Below are 16,280 nucleotides of genomic sequence, written 5' to 3'. Positions count from 1 at the left end.
AAGCTGTACGAGTGCTTTTAGGTCGGATTTTCAAGGCAAGCATTCGAGAACCAATAATATAGTGAGATAGTTGATCAATGTAATAACTCGTACATACATAGACCTCTAATTCTTCGTGATGCAATGAGATCTCAACTCCAAAAAAGATTGCTGGAAATACATAAAATAGTAGTATTAATGTCTAGCATGCATAGACGATCTTGGCAATGGACATTGATAAGTTGCTTTAGCCATTTTTCTAAAATTTTGTCAAGCTGTACGAGTGCTTTTAGGTCGGATTTCAAGGCATATGTTTGAGAAACCATAATATATTGAGGTAATTGATCAATGTGATAACTCGTATATACAGGGTTATATAATTGACAAAAAAATTCAATCAATCGGATTGAATTCGAGCAAACAATAGCGGGACTACAAATTTGTATTATGGAATTTGAAGTGTTGAGATTTAAATATGTGATCCAAAGCAATTATTCAACCCCTTTACCATTATATAAGAATTATTTCTTATACCAAGGAGATTCAATAAATTATGTATAAAGAAATATTGTTTTTAGCTTTATATAATACAGTATAATATTTTGATGAATGAGATTTAATTATAGCAAAGTGACTCGAGTCATTATGCTCAAAAAAACAATATTGTGATTAGCAATTAGCATAAGATCAGCTAACGTGAATATCACGAGAAAGCACCTCCCTTTAAAACCTCATTGACTAAACCAAAAGCACATCCCCATATCCTTCGAAAAAATTAATTAAAACTAGATTAAGGACAAAACAAATAACAGGCAAATAAGTATTCCTTCTAATCAACTGTTTAACGGGCAACCCCGAAAACGCTTCTTTCTTTCTCTTCAAAAACCGCCCCACACAAAAAGAAAAAGCAAAGTACCGTAACTAAACTAACCTTTACAGATCTTCAGTTAATCGGAGTTCGAAATGTCACGGAAGCTATCGGATAACGGAATCGACGGCGACGACGAGAGGGATCAAGAAGAAGAAGAAGATTCCGTAGAAGAGGTGGAAGAAGAAGAAGAATATGAACCGAGACTTAAGTATCAGAGGATGGGAGGCAGTGTGCAATCGCTTCTCTCAAGCGATGCTGCCACGTGTATTGCCGTCGCCGAACGAATGATTGCCCTTGGTACTTACGGTGGAGCCGTTCACATTCTAGATTTCCTTGGCAATCAGGCAATGATTCTTTTTTTCTTCTTTGCATTGAGGTTTTATTCTTTTTTTTTTTGAATTCATTACTGAGGGTTATGTTACTGTGGTGAAATTGTTTAGATTTTGTGTGAATTTAGCTGGAAAACAGTCAACAGTGTTAAATTTCCTTAAAGATTACTGCTTTGTCAATTTTTACCTCTCTTTTTATTGTTTATTTGATTTAAATTTTCCTTCTTAGTTGCTTGTGATAATACGGTAAATAAATTGGTGGATAAGGCAAAGTTTAAATTTTGAGGTTATGTTGGGCCTGAGAATTATGAGCAGAGAGATCAGAGATGCCATTTCTTTTCTTTTTTGTTTTAAATTACATCTAGTGATGTGTGATAAACTTCAATTTTGTGATACACCGAGGCTAGAAAATACTAACAAAATGGTTTACTTTTTTAGTCTGCATTTCTAGTGCCAGCCTTTTCTGTTATTTTCACGACTCAGATTTTTAACCTGGAAAGATGATCCTTAAAATAATCATCAAGATGAATCCAGCAAAACTGCTTACATTTTTGCAGAAAGTGTCCTGGGGGCGTGCTGTGCAGCTGAAAGATAGTTTAACAACTTTCTAGTTACTCGAGAGGGCGCTTCTTTGTAATTAAATGAAGCAATTTTTATTTTCCTTTTGTTTCTACGGTTTAATCTAGAGAAGCAGCCAACTTCTTCATCAGAAAAATATAGAGAAGCTAATGGAAGCCCATATCGGAGATGGATGCGTTCCTTGAACTCTTTATATGTCTTGGCAATCTCATCCTTTGAGCTAGCTTTTGGGGTTGAGTTAGACACAAAAGTCCATTTGTGGATCAAAACCAAGGTTCATTCTAATATATCCGATATTGGGCCCCCATTTTATATTGTCCACGCTTCAAATGTCCAGTCTTGGGCATGAGGAGTGCTGAGTCCCACATTGCGTGGGAGAATTTAAATGGGTCTACTTATATGATTTTGGGCAATCTTTACCTCATGAGTTATCTTTTGAGATTGAGTTAGGCCGAAGGTCCATTTCTTTATCATGGTATTAAAGCGAGGCCCCTAGGATAGACTGTTCACGCTTTATTTGGCAGGTCTGGGCATGCGGGGTTGGGGTGATAGAATCCCACATCGGAGATGGATGGATTCCTTGGACTCTTTTTATGACTTGGGCAATCCTCACCTTCTGAGCTAGCTTTCGGGGTTGAGTTAGGCACAAGCTCCATGCTTATCAGAAGCAGCCAACTTAGAGAAATAGGAGTTTTAGGGCTTTCATGAACCTGCAGTCATTCTAATCCCGTGTCATTTTAGGCTAGATAGAGACCTTAGGTAAACACATACACTAACGTATCTAGAAGTAAAAGATGCCATAAAAAGTATGAGGGTTGAAAAGCTTGTAGTCACGGTCGTATCCCTCTTGGGAAGTGCAATGAAGAGGTTGGAGTAATATGGCTTATCAAGCTATTCAATATTATATTAAGGATTGGAAACAATTAGAGAAAGTACCTTTATTCAAGCGATTCGAAGTTGTTTGAACTATCTCATATTAAACTTATGATTCACATGAAGTTTTAGGAGATGGTGATATATCATAGACTAGGATTAAAGGAGCAATAGAAAATCAGGTCAAATATATGCTTCATACATCTATAACGGAGGCTATATCTTCATCAAGAATATTGATAAAAGTTAATAAGAGAGAAAGAAGGATCTCTGCATAATATTCATTGACTTAAGAAAACCCGTATGATAGTGTCAAAAAAGTAATTTGGTGATTCCACACATACATTTCAACATACTCATTTCCGGTTCTTGCAACTTTTGGACATGAGAGTTCTTGACTGGCCTGCACTCCATTCCATAGAACATTATTGGACTAACCACCGCTCTGTAGAACTTACCTTTAATTCTTGGTGGCACATTCTTATTACACAAAACACCGAATGCGAGCCTCCTTTTCATCCACGCCACACCAATGCAAAGTGACATCCTCGCCAATTTCTCCATTGCCTTGGATAACTGACCCCAAGTACTTGAAACTTCCTTTCTCGGGGATGACTTGTGTATCAAGCGTCACGTCCATGTCTGCTTCATGGGTCCTGTCACTGAATTTGCACTCCAAGTACTCTGTTTTGGTCATGCTCAAGACCTCCAGCCTTGTGTTAACTCTACCCCGCGTCTCGTCAATGAGTACAATGTCATCTGCAAATAACATGCACCATGACACCTTCCCTTGAATATGACGTGTCAGTACGTCCATCGTCAAGGCAAATGAAAATGGGCTAAGAACTGATTCTTGGTGCAACTCCTGACTTGGAAGTGTTTCGAGTCTCCTCCCCCTATCAATACTCGGGTCTTAGCTCCATCATATATTCTTAACCACCCTAGTGTATGCTACAGGCACACACTTCTAGCTTCCAAACATCTCCATAGCACCTTCCTTGGGACTTTGTCGTATGCTTTTTCTAGTTGAATGAACACCATATGCAAACCATTTCTCTTTTTTCCCTGTACTGCTCCATCAATCACCTTACAGGATGAATAACTTCAGTATTCGATGGCCCCAACATGAACCCAAACTGGTTCTCGAAAATAGACATACTCCTCCTCACCCTCACTTCCATGAGTTCCACCACCCTCTCCCAAATTTTCACAGTGTGACTTAGCAGCTTGATACTCCTATAGTTACTGCAATTTTGGATTTCACCTTTGTTCTTCTACAACGAAATCATCGTACTCCACCTCCATTCTTCGGGCATCTTCGTAGTCCTAAAAATCACATTAAACAAACCTGTAAGCCACTTCAAGCCTACCTTACATGTGTTCTTTCAAAATTCCACCGTATTCTTTCAGAAGACCCTTGCAGAGACGGTCTTGGCATGTTTTATGTGGACCTCTAAATGCACCGGTCCTTAGGAAGGCACTATGATGATTGAAGTTGTTAAAAAAGGCGTAGTAGACCTAAAACCACACAATAGGAAAATCGTTTTGGAAGACCTACAATCTCTTGAATCCGGACGTATTAATCGAGAACATAATATAATGGTAAGAAAGTATTCATGTAGGCGATACTGAGTAGGTGACATTAAGGTTTAGATTTTAGATGTTTAGTTGTTGTTGGTACACTTACATTAGTTCTTGGTGCTAGCCAGGAGTCTTCTTAGTTTAGTTAGAAGTTTCTATATCAATATAGGGATTAGCGTGAGGTTTAGATAATTCCTAGTTTTAAAAAATCACTACTTTGTAATTATCGAGTAGACGAGTACCGAAATGAGAGCGATTCAGATGGAGCAGAATGAATATAGAAAATCTTATATCCAAATCTGACTAGTTTGGGCTATGGAGATGTGTAAACTATTGAAATTATTGTTCTTTGTAGTGGTGCAAACTTGTCTATTGTAGTAATCAGTAAAAGGATGTGGCCTGTTAGGAATCTAGAGCATCTATCTTCATCCAATTTTTATCTTCAAATAGGCCAATCTGTTTGTCTTTTGCATTCTGAGGGAAGGTTGGCATATAGATTATGCCAATATTGCATTGCATTTCTCTAATCTGTATCCATAAAAAGGTTCTTGCTCTTTGGTTTGAGTTTTCCTAATCAAGCGGTCACTTGTTCCTTACTTGAAATATTAAGGAAATTTTTGTTTGCCACAGGTTAAAGAGTTTGCTGCTCATACTGCTGCAGTCAACGATCTTTGCTTTGACGCAGAAGGTGAATACATTGGAAGCTGTTCTGATGATGGATCTGTCATAATAAATAGTCTTTTCACTAATGAGAGGATGAAATTTGAGTATCATCGGCCAATGAAGGCCGTTGCTTTAGACCCAGATTACGCAAGAAAATCTTCCAGAAGATTTGTGACTGGTGGTTTAGCTGGTAATTTGTATCTTAATGCTAAAAAGTGGATGGGCTATCGAGACCAGGTTTTTCTTTTGTCCATAGGGTTAACTGCATTTATCTTTTCTGATTGAAGGAACATGAAAAGATTGTGGATTTGTATTCATGTGGTTCTTTTGGCAGGTTCTGCACTCTGGTGAAGGTCCAATTCATGCAGTGAAGTGGCGGACTAGTCTCATTGCCTGGGCGAATGATGCAGGAGTTAAAGTTTATGATGCTGCGAATGATCAGCGCATAACTTTCATTGAAAGACCTCGTGGAAGTCCTCGCCCTGAACTTCTGGTCCCTCGTATAGTTTGGCAGGTAGGTTTCAAGGCTGTTGTAGAAAACTAATTGTACTTGTTATGAGCCATGTGTATGCAATGTAAGACTGCTGCAATACATTAGGTTCCCACCATATTCTGCAAGTAAAACCATAATTGTCTCTTTTGGTCTCAGTTGTTGTGTATGTTGTTACTTCTAATTATTCTGGACAATTCTCATTATTTTACCTTCACAATCAGGATGACACTCTTTTGGTCATTGGATGGGGAACCTCTGTGAAAATTGCATCGATAAGAACAAACCAAAACAAAGGCGTGAATGGGACATACAAGTATATAACCATGTCTAGACTGAATCAGGTGGACATTGTGGCATCCTTTCAAACCAGCTATTTCATTTCAGGAATTGCTCCTTTTGGTGATTCTTTGGTTATTCTAGCTTATATTCCTGCCGAAGATGGAGAGAAGGACTTCAGCAGCACTATTCCCTCAAGACAGGTATCTGTTTCCTTCTTTCTGACCTTGGAATTAACTGATAGACTGGATCAAGTGTCAATGTAGTTGGTCCTTTCTGTGTTATGAATGAGTTATATTTCTTGCTATGCTCGCTTTTATGGGAAGTTTACTTATTTTGAGGGAAAATGCTTTGTAGTTACTTGCTGCCAGCCCTTGACTTCAAATTGTTGTACTCGACGTGAATGTAAATTCCAGTATCATAGTAATCAAGACTGTTGAATGAAGTCTTTTAAATCTACTATGCCTTAGAATTTCCTTCATTGTTACACCCAAGGGCGTGGCCTTGCGGACATATCTTGGAGACCCGAGTTCAAATACAACAACAACAACAACAACAAGCCCAGTAATTTCCCACAACAACAACAACCCAATAATAATCCCACTAGTGGGGTCTGGGGAGGATAAAGTGTACGCAGACCTTACCCCTACCCTGGAGGGGTAGAGAGGCTGTTTCCGGGAGACCCTCGGCTCAGAGCCAGTAATTTCCCACAAATGGGGTAAAAACACTTGGTGATTTATTCTCATTTTGCTAAGTATTGGTGGGCAGAGTTACCCAATACTGTGCTGGTGGGAGCTAGCCGGTACTTAGGGAATAGTCGAGGAGTGTGCAAGCTTGGAAAGAACCCCATGAGAAAAAGTTACTGAGCCTTTGATGGGCAAGAATAGGAGAAATGGGGGAAGATAGTGTATATCTTAAAGTCGGAGGCATAAGGAGAAATATTTGTTACCTAAAACCCAGTAGAGAAGTTCTTTAGCGAGGTCTAAATAGTTGCATAACCGTGTTTGACTCACAAGTTCTTTCTGCTGTTTTCAATTACTTCATAAAAAAAAAAGAAGTTCTTTCTGCTGTTTATATTATGTCGCTTAAATGTTGTTTTGTACAATTTTCACGTCTCTGTGATGCATCAAATTCATAGTTATGAGATTGTTGAGTTCTTGCCTTTTATATTCCACTCTTTTGTTTTTAAGTTATTCCCTTTCTTAATGCACTCCTTTTTTCTTGAAGTTTTTGTACGAAAGGAAAATTTCTTTTTCATCAAGTGACCACTGCATGTCTATGTGGCCTTGTAAAGTTTTGGGTTAAAATTTGTATACTGCTCCAGAAGTTTCGTGTCCCATGACCTTCCTCACCTTTTGAAATATTCACAAAGCTCTATTTCATTTATGGACTTGGTTGACTGTTAACATTTCTACCCAAGCTTAATATTTTGCAATTCAATTTTTCAAATATATGTATTTTTTTTGGACATTTTACAAAAAGAGACTAGAAAGCAAAGAGTGTTATTTTTTTTTTTGATTTTTGTTGCTGCTTATTTCATTTTTTCATATGAAAGACTTCAGAAAGAAGAAGACTATTTATTTTTTTTTATTATTAAAAAAAATTCAATCGTTTCTATGATGCATTTTGGAGAAAGTTATGCGCTATGTAGGGGGGGCTATATGTTCAAATAATTATATAATGGATGTATTTAATTCTCAAATTTACTTTCTAGCCTTGTAAGTTTTTGCAATTTCAAACTGCCATGTCCCTCGTAGCTTTCTGACAGATGAACTATATATTTGGTTGCCTCCACCATATGACATTAACGCCATAACCTTTGCTTTTCTCTGTAGGACATTCTCCTAACCTTTCGTTTGTTTGCCCACTAAATGCTACTGATATCCATGTTGTTTAATAAGGGTAATCGGTGATAGTTGCTAGGATTTGTAATTCATCCAACAGGGAAATGCTCAAAGACCAGAAGTGCGTGTCGTGACGTGGAATAATGATGAGCTTGCTACCGATGCTCTCCCGGTACATGGCTTTGAGCATTACAAGGCGAAAGACTATTCACTTGCACATGCTCCATTTTCAGGTAATCTTGAGTGTTTGTGTCGTTCATCACTCTGTATTCATGTGAACTCACTTAAGAGATGCTTTATGAAGTTGATATAACATAACCAAATGGTTTAGGCAGCAGCTATGCAGGGGGTCAGTGGGCTGCTGGTGATGAACCCTTATACTACATTGTATCCCCAAAAGATGTGATTATTGCGAAGCCAAGGTTGGTAAAGCTCTTTTCGAATTGTTTTCATGTGTCAATTCCTATGTGATTATGCATATCTGCACCAAGCAAAGTGAGGTTCTTTTGTGTTATTTGCTGGTATGCTCTGTTTTCTTTCTCTTTTACCAGGATCGATCTCTTCTGAACAATTAGTGCCTGGTGTTGCCCTTTTTTTTCCAAGTGATTTTTTTTTTTGATAGAGTAATAAACTTCATTAAAAGTAGGACAAAAAGTGCGGCCTAATACAAGAGGTATACCAAAATATAGAAAACCTTACAAAAAGACATGGTTTTCTATGAAAGACACCCAATTTTCTATACATATAGGAGCCTCGTGGGTGCACCAAAAGGAAATAAGGGAAAAGAGGCTATTTCTCAAGTGTACGAAATCTTTTTCTACTCCGTCAAAAGCTCTCTTGTTCCTCTCTCTCTCTCTCTCTCCATACTATCCACATAACTAAAGTGTAACCTTTCATGCATGAGGCCTATATTCCGTGGTGGACTGTGACTTTTTAATGATCTGTTTTTAAATTTTACAAGTAACACTATGATTTCAGGAAGGCATCCAAGTAACTCCAGATACTAATTTATTAAAGATTCCAAGCTTATTTCATATATCAAAGTCATACAATTTGGAGCTATAGTTGTGCTGCAAATGCATAAAGCAGAGAGAAATATAAATAAATAAATAAGATGGCAGCATAATAAACTGAATTAGGAGGGAGGGAGGTGGTTTGGGAAAGACTAGTGAAGGATGACGAGGAAGAGGAAGAGGAAGAGGAAGAGGAAGAGGAGGAGGAAGGAGAAGGGGAAGGGGAAGGGGAAGAGGAAGAAGAAAGCTTGAATTTGAGAACAGAGAAGCAGGGTAGCCGAAGAAGATAACCTGAACCAGAAGCATGGTTGCAGGTTAGCAGCCAAGCAGAAAAGTAGGGGCAAAGGTGGTGAAGAGAAGAGGAAGAGGAAGAGGAGAAAAGAATCCGGCCCTCAACAGGAGCCAAACAAGCTTTCATTTGGTGTGGAAATGTAGGACATTCCTGCAAAATGGAAGATTCACGTGCTCATAAATTAAGAAAAAAGAATACAAAAATAGAAGAATTTGTTACAGATGTCTAGGCATGTGCATGTCCTAAAAGTCCCTGACCCCATTAAGGACTTTAAGTTGGTATCGTGCCTCATAAGTTAACTCCTATGTATCTACCCTGCAGAGGTGGATCTTGAAATTCCATTCAGTAACATCTGTCTATCCAAAGAATTTTATTTCAACAATCAAAAAACATTTATCTATCCAAAGAATGACACTCTCTTCTATTTGGATACAGGAGTGATGATTGACAGAAATTGTTAATTTTTCTATGATTGATTTTTAGGGACACAGAAGATCATATTAATTGGCTTCTCCAGCATGGATGGCATGAGAGAGCTTTATTAGCAGTTGAGGCCAATCAGGGAAGGAGTGAGCTCCATGAAGAGGTATTTTGTTTGAATGTAGTTTACCTTGCTTTTGCATCAAACATATATTTGTTTTCATATCAATTCAGCTTAATATTGATTAATTTGTTGCTACGATGCTCAACAACTTCTGTGTGTGTTATATATATAAAAGTCCTATCAATAATACAAGTTTCTAAATTGTTGTATGCTGCCCTCATCTTCTCTCTGTTTCTGCCTTCTGTTCTGAAATGGTATGTCTTCATCTTATTGGATAAAGATAAAAATTGCTTGACACAACTCATTTGCATAGTGCCCAGTAGATTTAGGTGTCACAGTTCTCAATTTCTGGAGCAGTACATTTTACTATATATGGATAGTTTCTGTATTAAGTTCATGCTTGTTCCTTTTGATCATGCTTATAAGATTTGGACATCCACTAACAAGGTACTCATTCAAGCTTTTTTCTCACTAAATTGCTTCCTCAAATCAGGTGGGTTCAAGATACCTTGATCATCTGATTGTGGAAAGGAAGTATGGCGAAGCGGCATCATTATGTCCAAAACTGTTGCGAGGATCAGCTTCTGCGTGGGAAAGGTATAAATATCGTTAAAACACTGAAATCTCTTGGAAATATACTTTGAGTTATTGAATTGCAATTGGCTGTTTTTTCCAGATGGGTTTTTCATTTTGCACATCTGCGACAACTCCCCGTGTTGGTTCCATACATCCCAACAGAAAATCCAAGATTGCGTGATACAGCTTATGAGGTCTGCACTTTTCTACTGTGTCCAGTAGGTTCTTGAATGATTTCATATACATGCCTAAAGATAGTCAACAATCATTTGTTGTAATTTAGGTAGCTCTTGTTGCTCTGGCAACAAATCCAGCTTTCCACAAGGATCTCTTATCAACTGTCAAATCCTGGCCACCTAGCATTTATTCTACATCACCTGTTATCTCAGCTATAGAATCTCAGTTTAATACCTCATCTATGACTGATCACATCAAAGAGGTAAGTGCAAAGGAGTTACTATTTATCTCTTATGTTCTATATGCTTTTTTTAGGCATATTTATTTATTGTTCCACTTTAACATATAGGCATTAGCAGAATTATATGTGATTGATGGACAACATGAAAAAGCTTTTGCTATTTATGCGGATGTAAGTTCAGTGCTATATTAAATTTATTACTCTGGAGGAGGATGTTGATAATTGTGTTAAGAAGTTGACTTCTGTTACTCTTTGTCCAATTGTTTATGCTTCCAGCTTATGAAGCCGGATCTGTTCGACTTCATTGAAAAGCATAATTTGCATGATGCTGTGCGTGAAAAGGTATGGTTATACATTAGATTGGCTGAGTTTTGTTATCTAACTGTCTTATATATTATGTTGAGAAAGATGTAATTCAGCTCAAATGGAAAATGAAATCTTTATCTTTTCTCGTTTTCTGTTCCGTTTTTTCTTTAGGTCGATTGGTGGTTTACTGTTTCTAGAAGAAAATAAAATCCTAACTTTGCATTCTTGATATTCTTGAAACAAGAAGTAACAGACTTTACGAACATAATAATGGCCATAGGTTAGATAATATGCTTCTACAATTGCTTCACTTATGATTGTCTAATTGCCACGGACTGACAGGTTGTCCAACTTATGATGGTTGACAGCAAGCGTGCCATACCTTTGTTGATCCAGCATAGGGACCTAATACATCCACCCGAAGTGGTGTCACAACTTATGGCTGCAAGGAATAAGTGTGACCATCGCTACCTTTTGCATCTGTACCTTCATTCACTATTTGAGGTGAATCCTCATGCTGGACGGGAGTACCATGACATGCAGGTTTGTATAGATGGTAGCCACTTTAAAGCTTGTTTAGCTTTGAGGTAATTACTAGGTGAGGCCTATGTGACATGGCGGTTCATCTTTTATGACAAGAATTATGCCACTGCTCATGCTTCTTGGGCTAAATATTTTTGTTTTGAATTGTAACTGAAGGTATATGCTGTGTCTTTCTGATCATATAGGTGCCCTTATCCCATTTTGTGCCACTTGACAATTTGTTAGGGCCATTAATCAGTGAACATTTCCATGTGGTAACTCAAGGACACTAGGCCCTAAACTCTAAATTGGTAAGATAGGTCCAAACCAATTAAACGTTACTGAAAGTGTAGAAAAGTTAATCCATTACATTGATGATATCAGCTATGTTGAACATAAAATTAACACGTTCAGCGGTAATTGTATAAATCTTCAATAACTCGAGAAAGAGCTGTTCCATTAACTAGCCCTGCCTAATGCTTATAAATATCCTTATCTCGAAACAGCCTTTATCTAGTGTTCAACATTTTATGTTACGTTGTTAATTGTGCTCACCCATCCATACACAGTGGATTAAACAATTTCATTTCTATTTAGTTTTTGGGTAACTTAAGTATCTCCTATGTTATATGGATCCTTCATTTGTCTTTGGCATACCATGTCAATCTGGTCCGACATGGGTGCGGGTACTCTGTCTGAATTCTTCAAAATATGCACACAAAAAAAGTTACATGCGGAGTATATAAAACTACATGTACATGTCTCGAATACTTACCCAGTGGTATCAAATAGTACCTATAGATGAGCCCATGAAACATAGAGCCTCTCTAATTGATCAGGCTAAAGAGAAAAGCAGCGTCTTATATGTTCCATAGGAGAAAGATAGCATTCAACTAGCTGAGAACATATAATTTTGGAAGTGGCAAGACAAGTATTTCCTTATGCCTTAAGGTTTTAATGGCCCATGTTGTGGTTTTTTGTCTTTTATGTCCATACTTTGTTGATTCTTAAATTTTGTGGATTCTATTGGTCTCCACTGATTCAGTTTCTGTTTGTTTATGATTTTCATAGGTTGAGCTTTATGCTGACTGTGATCCAAAGATGATGCTTCCCTTTCTCAGAAGTAGCCAGCATTATACACTTGAGAAGGTTTTATTGAGTGAATGGCTGACAAGTCTCAATCTCTGGCTTATTGTCCTTATTGACCTTCCTTTTCTTTAATGAATTATGCTAGGCTTATGATATCTGCGTGAAGAGAGATTTATTAAAGGAGCAAGTTTTCATCCTTGGAAGAATGGGGAATGCAAAGCAGGCCCTTGCAGTTATTATAAATAGATTAGGAGATATAGAAGAGGTGGCTTTTTGCTGATTTTGTAGTCATAATATTACTTTTTTAAGTTTAAAGTTCAATGGACTAGCCTTATAACTACTCACATGCAGGCCATAGAATTTGTAAGCATGCAACATGATGATGAACTCTGGGAAGAGCTGATTAAGCAAAGTCTTAATAAGCCTGAAATGGTAAAGCATCACTTTCCTTTTCCCTTTTGTAAAGCACAGGAGAATCTATGAACGTTGTTTTAATGTTTGCCGTTTTGGATTAAGCTGCCTTATTTCTTCTTATTTACAGGTTGGAGTATTATTAGAGCATACTGTAGGGAATCTTGATCCCCTTTACATTGTAAATTTGTTGCCCAATGGCTTGGAAATACCTCGGTAAGTTTGTCGGTTAAATAAACTCACATTTTCATAGGTATGAGTAGCAAAGTATCTTATTGGTAAAATTTCTCTTCTGCTATGAGTTTGGGCTTCAGGCTTTCCTTTTTTTTTTTTGTTTGTGTGTGTGTGTGGATGATGCCTTCACCGATGGTTTATCGAACATGCTTCCTGTGCATTTGGGTCCTCAACATAATTCTTCCCAATTAGATTGGGAAATCTTACCAAGTATTTGATGTTTATCAATGAATCCAATACTAATGTAAGTTGATCCATTGTAGAACTTCAAAACTTGCATCCATTTGCTGAAGTTATCAAAGAATTGTTATCTTTATCTATACTACACTATTATACAAGCACGATGCTCCAACACAAAATGTTGATAGATTTTTTTTACCCTTCGTAGGTGCATTCCATAATCCATATTGATAAAATTGTAATTACTATTAATTTATTTATTTTTTATTTATGTTAGGAATAGTCAGGAATAGATTTATACTTTGAATACAATCTCGTTCCTTCTTGGTGAGATTTTTTCCTTTTCTACTTGTGTTTAGGTATGTTTTTAGGAATGGAAGACAATTATATTCCTTCCTTCCTTCCTTCATGAAAAATATTATCCCTTTTGACTTATATTTAGGTATGTTTTTAGGAATGGAATACAACTTGATTGTTTATATATATATATATATATATATATATATATGTTTTTAGGAATGGAATACAACTTGATTGTTTACGTTAGATTTTAGGAATCGAAGACAATTTGATTCCTTCGTGAAAAGGTATTACCCTCTTTTATTTTGTTCACATTAGGAATTTTAGAAATGTATTTTTTACCCTTTTGTTTTTTAATTTATGTTAGGAATTTTCGGAATATATGTGTTTTACATTCTTTAAAAATTTGACAAGAGTGGGTTGCTCTAGTGGTGAACACCCTCCACTTCCAACCAAGAGGTTGTGAGTTCGTGTCACTCCAAGAGCAAGGTGGGGAGTTCTTGGAGGGAGGGAGCTGAGGGTCTATCGGAAAAAGCCTCTCTAACCTAGGGTAGGGGTAAGGTCTGCGTACACACTACCCTCCCCAAACCCCACTAGTGGGATTATACTGGGTTGCTGTTGTTGTTGTACATTCTTTAAAAATTTAATTCCTTCTTGGAAAGTGTAGTTCATATAATTCTATGTAGTAAACGAACCATCTTTGCTTCTTTATAAGTTTTTTTAAAGGTATATCTTTCATTTTTGTCTTCTTTGAATTTTTAATAATAATTAACATGAAATACACATACAAAAAGAATAGGCATTCACAAATGCACATGCCTTCAAAACTTTGGTGCAACGGTGAAGGTAGTATAGTGCAGGATATGTGGTTGTTGCATGTCTCGTATTCGAATCATAAGTGGTGGATAACTGGTGAATCTAAGTAGTGAAGGGTTGAGTTTTGATGCTGGAAATAGTGAATCTATTGGTTATAAAAAAATATATCTTTACATACATCTGATATCGTGGTAGTAGTTAGAAGAATGCATCCGGAGCACCTGCATAATTATGTCCCGTCCAACAATTCCCTTTTAGGCTTTTATTAGTTTAGTGTCTCCATTGTTCGGTGAAAATTACTTTTCATGAGAACAATTTTGCAAGGAAAAGTTGCGTCCTTTTAACTGCTTGTTGTGTTAGTTTGGGCTTAGCGGCAAATATCAATGTCGTATAACTCTAGTGAGTTACAATACCCTAGAATTAGCTTGCCTCAATTGCATCCTTAAACAAGATACATTAATATTTTTGCTTTTATTATTTTGGTATAAAATGTTTTTACTGCTGGTAAGTCTTTTTGACTAGTGAAATAGGAGGATGTAATCTAATCGTGACTCAAATTGCTTTTTTGTGAGCATTGTAAGTTAAAATCTAGACTTTTTGTGACACTTATTGGATGCTGTGGTTCGTATTTTTGATGTAATGAGTTAGTCAGATTGGGTTTGCAATTAATGATGCTAAGTGCTGTTAGTGAGCTTGAATCTTTTGGAACTAACCTGAATGTAATTGCAATATTGCATTCCATTGCAGTCTGAGGGATCGTCTAGTAAAAATTGTCACTGACTACAGAACAGAAACTTCTCTTAGACATGGATGTAATGACATACTTAAGGTACATTAGTTATGACCCTACTTTCCAGGATTGTTACAGAAGATTTGCATTTGCTTGCAAGTTATGATGAAGTAATTCCTTTGATGATTTGGTTTCACTGCCAGGCTGATTGTGTCAACCTGCTAGTCAAATACTACAAGGAAGCAAAGCGCGCGATATGTTTGAGCGATGATGTTGATCAAGCACGTTCCCGTAAGAGTGAGCAGAAGGCTTCACATTTAGGAGAGAGAGTCATGAGTATGAAATCCATGGAGGTCAAATCAAAAACCAGAGGGGGTGGAAGGTGTTGCATATGTTTTGATCCGTTTTCTCTACAGAATGTATCAATTATTGCCTTCTTTTGTTGTCATGCCTACCATACAACTTGTCTTATGGAATCCACCATTTCTGTTGGCGGTAAAAAAGAGTCTGGGGCTGCTTCCAAGGGGACTGGGTCATATTATGAATCTGATAATGGTATTGATGATGAAGAAGAAGAATATGATGATGATGACGATGATGGGGATGCTTCTTCAGGTGCCTCTCGGATGCGTTGTATTTTGTGTACTACGGCGGGAGGTTGAATATCTGTTGTGTTTTCTTGTTGTGTATCATAGTTTTGCCTGCTGTGCGCATATATCATGAGCTTGTGTTATTATTTATTAGATACTGCTTTCACTTGTTCCATATCTGTATTTTAGGAATTTGTGCTATATATTTATAGTTCAAGTTCAATTCTCTGCTATCCCTTCAATATAGGGACGCAGAACACATGTAATTCTCCAGAATTCTTATGCCATGCTGTTCTTTTTGGAAGTGCGAGTGGCTGGTTTAATAGTTCACAAAAAAATTGCTTCATTTTCTTCCTCTTCATCTCTCCCCTCTCCACTTTTGCAATTGTTTACATTTAACCTTATGAAGGCTGATTATGAAGCAAATTGTATTGATGAGAAAAAACGGCAACCCGATGCTTAAAGCATCTCGTATTCACGCATGGCCCAGGGAAGAGCCTGCAACCCAAGGGGTTGTTATGTAGGTAGCTTATCCTAACGCAAGTATTAGAGGCTGATTCCATGTAACAATGAAACATGTTTTAGAAAGAAAATTGCCTTTTCTCTTATGTTTAGTAGTCATATTTGTGGGAAGTGTAATGTAGTACTTTTTGACCAAAAGATACTGTTTAGTACTAGCAAATAGAAATAAAGTTAGTGTGAGTTGTGTGACCCGACCAACAAATCATTTCTTGCTTTGTTCTTTGGTCTCCTTTTCTTCTTTTTCTTGTT

At 37.1% G+C, this 16,280-nt stretch overlaps 1 protein-coding gene across 1 annotated transcript; it reads left to right on the top strand.

Moving 5' to 3' along the window:
* The first annotated feature begins 771 nt into the window (after positions 1 to 771).
* Positions 772 to 15,856, top strand: LOC107783405 (vacuolar protein sorting-associated protein 41 homolog). Its single transcript, XM_016604370.2, has 19 exons — positions 772 to 1,194; positions 4,843 to 5,112; positions 5,210 to 5,389; positions 5,590 to 5,847; positions 7,589 to 7,721; positions 7,820 to 7,910; positions 9,277 to 9,379; positions 9,831 to 9,934; positions 10,014 to 10,107; positions 10,197 to 10,352; positions 10,440 to 10,502; positions 10,608 to 10,673; positions 10,980 to 11,180; positions 12,231 to 12,308; positions 12,394 to 12,513; positions 12,600 to 12,680; positions 12,790 to 12,875; positions 14,937 to 15,018; positions 15,123 to 15,856. Exons 1-19 carry the CDS (start codon positions 943 to 945, stop codon positions 15,579 to 15,581), a joined length of 2,877 nt encoding a protein of 958 aa, XP_016459856.1. The 5' UTR covers positions 772 to 942; the 3' UTR covers positions 15,582 to 15,856.
* Positions 15,857 to 16,280: the final 424 nt, after the last annotated feature.

Source organism: Nicotiana tabacum, chromosome 9, assembly GCF_000715075.1.
Source record: "Nicotiana tabacum cultivar K326 chromosome 9, ASM71507v2, whole genome shotgun sequence".
Lineage (NCBI taxonomy): Eukaryota > Viridiplantae > Streptophyta > Magnoliopsida > Solanales > Solanaceae > Nicotiana > Nicotiana tabacum.
Note: the sequence above shows the minus strand (reverse complement) of the source record. Positions and strands in the feature narration are given on the sequence as shown.

What these genes read in the sequence shown, in the direction of transcription:
- LOC107783405 (XM_016604370.2), top strand. Translation starts at nt 943, where the DNA reads ATGTCACGGAAGCTATCGGATAACGGAATCGACGGCGACGACGAGAGG. An exon ending in TCCCTCGTATAGTTTGGCAG is followed by an intron (nt 5,390 to 5,589) that starts GTAGGTTTCAAG and finishes CTTCACAATCAG; the next exon opens with GATGACACTCTTTTGGTCAT. An exon ending in TCAGCTTCTGCGTGGGAAAG is followed by an intron (nt 9,935 to 10,013) that starts GTATAAATATCG and finishes TGTTTTTTCCAG; the next exon opens with ATGGGTTTTTCATTTTGCAC.